The sequence below is a fragment of the Schistocerca serialis genome, chromosome 3, assembly GCF_023864345.2.
Source record: "Schistocerca serialis cubense isolate TAMUIC-IGC-003099 chromosome 3, iqSchSeri2.2, whole genome shotgun sequence".
NCBI lineage: Eukaryota > Metazoa > Arthropoda > Insecta > Orthoptera > Acrididae > Schistocerca > Schistocerca serialis.
In genome coordinates, this window is record NC_064640.1 from 389,130,168 (window position 1) to 389,136,167 (window position 6,000).

General features: G+C 42.8%; 1 protein-coding gene across 3 annotated transcripts in view; it reads left to right on the forward strand.

Annotated features, from left to right (window-relative positions):
* LOC126470226 (uncharacterized) overlaps window positions 1-3,811 on the forward strand; it is a 44,537-nt gene extending 40,726 nt beyond the window's left edge. For all 3 annotated transcript variants that reach the window (XM_050097911.1, XM_050097912.1, XM_050097915.1), the window contains one exon: window positions 3,073-3,811. In XM_050097911.1, coding sequence (XP_049953868.1) covers window positions 3,073-3,076 — 4 coding nt within the window. In that variant the 3' untranslated portion in view covers window positions 3,077-3,811. The remainder of the gene's footprint in view (window positions 1-3,072) is intronic.
* The last annotated feature ends 2,189 nt before the right edge of the window (window positions 3,812-6,000 follow it).

A 6,000-nucleotide genomic window follows, 5' to 3' on the forward strand; every position in this document is an offset into this window, starting at 1 on the left:
TGAGACATGCTTTATACGATAAGTATCAATTGCTATGTAAGGCTAATGGCGCCTTGCTAGGTCGTAGCCATGTACTTAGCTGAAGGCTATTCTAACTATCTGCTCGGCAAAGGAGCGAGGCTTCGTCAGTGTAGTCGCTAGCAAAGTCGTCCGTACAACTGGGCGAGTGCTAGTCCGTATCTCGAGACCTGCCTTGTGGTGGCGCTCGGTCTGCGATCACACAGTGGCGACACGCGGGTCCGACATGTACTAATGGACCGCGGCCGATTTAAAGCTACCACCTAGCAAGTGTGGTGTCTGGCGGTGACACCACAATACCAATATCTGAAATTGTGTCGATAAGGGCCTAATGTTCGGTGAAACGAAATAAAAAAATTGAGGTTTGCTGACGACATTGCAATTCCGTCACAGACAGCAGCTGAACGGGAAAGACTGTGCCTTGAAAGGAGAACTTCAGCAATAGCAAAACAAGGTTAATGAAATGCAGTCAAATTAAATCGGACGATACTGAGGGTATTAGATTAAGTAATGAAACACTAATAATAGTAGATGGGCTTTGCTATTTAGGCAGTAAAGTAACTGATGGCCGAGGTACAGAGGATATAAAATGTAGACCAGCAATGGTAAGAAATGCGTTTCTGAAGCTGAAAAGTGTGTTAATGTGTGATATAATTTTAGTGTTAGGATGTCTCATATGAAAGTATTTGCCTGGAGTGCAGCCTTATATGCAAATGAAACGTGGACGATAAACAGTTCGGACAAGAAGAGAATAGAAGCAAATGATATGTGCTGCTACAGAACAATGCTGAAGATTAGATTGGTTGATCGCGTAACTAATGGGGCAGTACTGAACAGAACTGTGAAGAAAAGAAATTTGTGGCACAACTTGACTAAAAGAAGGGATCTGTGGATAAGACACATTCTGAGACATCAAGGACCCAGCTTAGTACTGGAGTGAAGTAAGGGGGCAGGTTCAAATGGAAGCAGGTTGCAGTAGTTATTCGGAGATGAAAGGTCTTCCACGAGCTAGGGATGCGTGGACAGCTGCATCAAACCAGCCTTCGGACTGAAGACCACAACAATAACAACTTCGGCAATATCGGAACTAAAGTTTGTATGTCGACAGTATTTCAAGGTATTGAATTCGCATTTTTATATATTTTTGCTGTCCTTAACCCCATAGGACCTGTTTAACATACAAGTAAAAATGTGGAAATTTTGTTATGTTTGGAATAACCAACTATAGACGTATGCAGTAAAGGATGAATATTCCGAACACTCATCAGATGCACTCAACAAAACAAATTCACTTATGCTCAGTCCAACCCGTGTAGACTTTCTCAGATTACAGGATTTGCGAAATGCTGCAACTCCCCTTGAGATGAGTCGAACTGCTGGCTGACCGTTACTGGGGAGCAGGGTTGCTCAACAGCTGGTGACTATAGAATGTCGATTACCTGATTCACAATACTTTAACAATCCACAGCAGAAAAAAGTGCTTGAAAATAGAGTTTTGTTATGTTATTAACGCCCTCCTTGAACAATATTTACCTCACATACATCTGAATGCTCGAACCATTTTTACGAGGTAGTGGGTACGTCCTTAGTATTACTGGTATATGCTGCTAAAGTCTGATATGTTGATTATAGTTCCACACAGTATTTTATTTTTAATGCTGCACTTTCGGGCCTTGTTTACCTCAGTGGGACTGTGTAAGTCTCATTAAACTACTAGTGACAGATTCCACACCATTCGCTACCCCCGATACCGATATTCAGTTATTTTTTCGATGTTAACAAACTATCTCTTGATTGGTACAGATCTCTGCACTACATGTATCGAAACAAACGTATTGATAATTACTTACGTCAATAATATCGGAACGTCATTAGGCAGGTTACGTAGCAGCTCTTGGTTTCACCTTATCCCTCCATTCTTAATGTCATCTGCAACAGTATATTCTCTAATTACAGTCGGATTGTTGACGCGTACTGTCCCTGTTCGGTACAAACAGCAATATATTAATTTTTGTATCACCGAGAGCACTAAAAATATGGAAAAATTACCACCGTTGTGAAATATTCGAACCGTTCGCGGTCCTCAGTGGTATTACTAGGAAACATAAATAGAATTTTTACTCCCTCCGGACGGACACAGGAAAGGGAACTATTAACTTCGCTGTCTGGTACCCAACGGGCCACAGAGAATAATAGGTTGTGCTTGGAGAAACAGATACCGGCGAATATAAGTAATTTTCCAGTAGTGATATTCGGGTTGTTTGGCGAAGTATGGGGAGGGATTACAGGAGGGGGCGACGTGCAGAGGTTGAGGGATGCGAGAAGAACAAATTGCTAACGGAACGAAGGGTAGGGTTTCAAGTCCCGTCTAAAGGAGGTCTTTGCAGACGGAGCAAATGCTCGAATTGTGGAAGGAAATCAGCCATATCCTATTGAAAGAAATCGGATTTTGCCTTAAGTGAATACAATTCCACCGCACGTCGACAGGCAAATAAATTTAAAAAATAGTTTAAAAGTGTCCCGCCCACACAGCGTGAGAATTCGATTCGTGTCTTGCTCATCTTACCGCCTCATGATTAAGTGCTTAGTCCAATCTGAGTAAGACTATTATGCAGCCGTCTCCCATAAAGAAAAGCGAAACTCTCTGTTTAATCTAGGAAAGGAACGCTGGTTTCCACATGTAACCGCACATGTGGCGACTATCCACGCTTCTTATCTCTTGTAAATAAACACCTCGTATTTTCTGTCTATAGCCACAAGCAACACAATTTTCTTTCCATGCGACTTTACATGTCGCAATTCAGCTCTAAAGGGTGGGAGACGCTCTCTCACTTTAATTTACTCTTTCTCGGGTTCCATGAATAATGTGAGCCAAAACTAATTAGTCATGAGATGAACCAAAACTGGATTCACAGAAAACTGACTCCAAATTTTGAAAAGCTGTAAAGGTTAAAATATGATAACAAAATATTTATGCTAAAAATAAGTATTGTTAATGCATGTAAGAAAAACATTCCTATACCAACGCGTACAATTGCTTTGTTTTTGTTTCAGCTGAGCTCTTCACGACAGTCGGCGCTAGGAAGAGGAGTAACACAAACGGCTTTTATCTAACATTCACATCATGGCCTGAAGGAGAAACATCTGTGCCACCGTAACACTTATTTATTTAAAGGCAGATATGCTCGTTTATTAATCCAGTAATTGATATCTGAAGTTCATTTCGCATTTACGGATAATTGCCAACGACAAAGGTCGGCAACGTCCGCACGCACATTTTTCGATTTATTTCCATAATCAGAGATGTGATTCTGAGGCATTATTATGTCAAACAGTGCGCTGTGAGGACGAGAGAACTCTTTGACCTGATAACAATACTTAAATGCGACTAGCTGCTTCAGAATTCGTGCCATATTTCTCCTTTACACCTACTGAAGAAAGAATTTGTCGTTTTCTTAACAGCTCCTCCGAAGAAGCACTTTCTAGTAGTTGAGCAGCTTTCATAAATTTGTAGCATCTTGCAGAACGTTTATCTCAGACAGCTTAGATTTACTGGTTTCATGGGTTTTCTTTTGAGTGTAGAGGAGCGACTATGAATTCGACAATATTTTTCAGTAGCATTCTAAGCTGAACTGGAGTACATCACGAAATAAGTGCCTTACTTGATGAAATGTTTCCTTTTGTATGTATTGCACTTTGAAGTTTGATGCTAGCATGTACTAGTAACTGTCTGCGAATTTGCAGAAAATTGTACTGCAGAACAGCAATAAAGTTTATTTATTTGATTCTCATACTTGTGAAAGCTTTCATTGTTCGTAATGACCTCCACAAATCCACCACATTAATTTGAGTGACTAAGGAAAGACACCATGCAATCATATTACTAACAATTAACGTCTTACAGCGTTATTTAAATTATTATGTTGAAAATACTCTCCTATGATCAATTTCTTGAACATATAACTTCATTTTCCAAAGTAATTGTTCCATTCCTCCTTAAGAATGGAAAAAAATGTAAGTCTTCTGTTTTTATTTAGTTATTTTATGTTCATATCTGGCATGTTGTTGGCTTAGAACATAGTGAGCATACTAAATTTGACTACAGAGGTCAATGCCGAGCGGGATTAGCCGAGCGGTCTATGGCGCTACAGTCATGGATTGTGTGGCTGGTCCCGGCGGAGGTTCGAGTCCTCCCTCGGGCATGGGTGTGTGTGTTTGTCCTTAGGATACTTTAGTTTAAGTAGTGTGTAAGCTAAGGGACTGATGACCTAGCAGTTAAGTCACATAAGATATGAACATTTGAACATTGGCTGAACTGGTTTCGACATCTACCTCATTGTCGATACTCCATTTCACTTCTTAGCCAATGGCTGCACCAGAATGTAGCAGGGGCAGGCATTTCCTCAAGGCCCCTACCAGAGGATGGTGCATATTGGCCTTCAGACTGCAAGACAATCATTAGGTAAAGCTAACCATAATCACAAGAAGAGGACACATTGCCATATTAGGATGACGAAAGGATTACTGAACAAGCCACCTTAATTACATGTCGGAATGATTACTCAACAAATGTCCAAATGTGTGTGAATTTCTAAGGGACAAAACTGCTGGGGTCATCGGTCCCTAGACTTACACACTACTTAAACTGACTTATGCTAAGAACAACACACACACATGCCCGAGGGAGGACTCCCCCTCCGACGGGAGTAGCCGCGTGGTCAGTGACATGGCGCCTCTAACCGCGCGGCCACTACGCACGGTCGAATTACTGAACAAGCCACAGCTTAATCACTAGACATGTGACATACAACAGTTCGCGAAACGTAGTATTGGAAATGTTCTGAAAGCTAAGACACACACCTGTAAGAAAATAGCACAACTAGGAAATCTCCTCTACAACAAAAGAGACTGTTAATAGGGGATATGGTCACCCCTAATAGCCTCACATGCTGCACAGCGACGTGACATGCCCTCTATGAGATGATTCAGGAGCTCTCTCGGCAGTCGATCCCATTCTTCGGCAGGGGCTGTGCGGAGGTCTGGAAGTGTCGTTCGTGGAGATTGGCTGGATGGAATTTCCCTCCCTAGTGCATTCCAGGCATATTCTATACGATTCAGATCTGGGGACCTTGACCGCCAGTCCATTCGACAGACATATTCACCTTCAAGAAATTCATCCACCAGAGCAGCTCGACTGGTCCGTAAAGAGGAAGTCTGGACTAACTGCGCCTCTCAAAAGGCGAAAATATGTGTAGAAGTACCTCATCCCTGTACCTCTGAGAATTTACAGTATTCCTCCGATCAACAGTGAAGATGTGCAGCTCCATACAACCATTCAACATGATGCCTCCCCACACCATGGCGCCATTGCCACCAAACCGGTCCTTTCCACAATGTTCCTGGGGTTGTATCAGCTACCAGGATCTCTCCAGAGCAATGTGCGACGAGAATCACTTTGTAATCTGATACGGAATTCATCTGTTGAGAGCACATTCCTCCAGTCATTCGTGGTCTAACTTTGATGCTGCCGACTCCACAGTACACGGTCCCCTCTCTGAGGTGGAGTGAGCGGAATACACAAGGCCGGACGTTTGGCAAACAACCTTTCTGCTCTGAGCCTCAGATACACAGTTTGTCGGGGAACGGCAACTCCTGGGGCAGCTGCAAGCCCTCAGCCAGTTTTGTTGCAGGTGTGCTCCGATTTCGTCGGGCAGTTACGGCCAGATATCGGTCCTGGTGTGGGGCAGTTATTCTTGGTCGACCTTGTACTGCCCTACGCCAAACATCGACTGTGCCTCAAACCGCCGCCAAACCCTCGAAATGACACTTTGTGAAACATCTAAGGATAGTGTCTCTGACCTACTTACAGGCGGCCGAGTATTCTACCCTGCAAAAGAGGTTACAAAAATGGCGTCGTTGTGCCACTACGTTGTCAACTTCACCAAGAGACTACACTTTGCTCACTATGAATGGACAAACAAG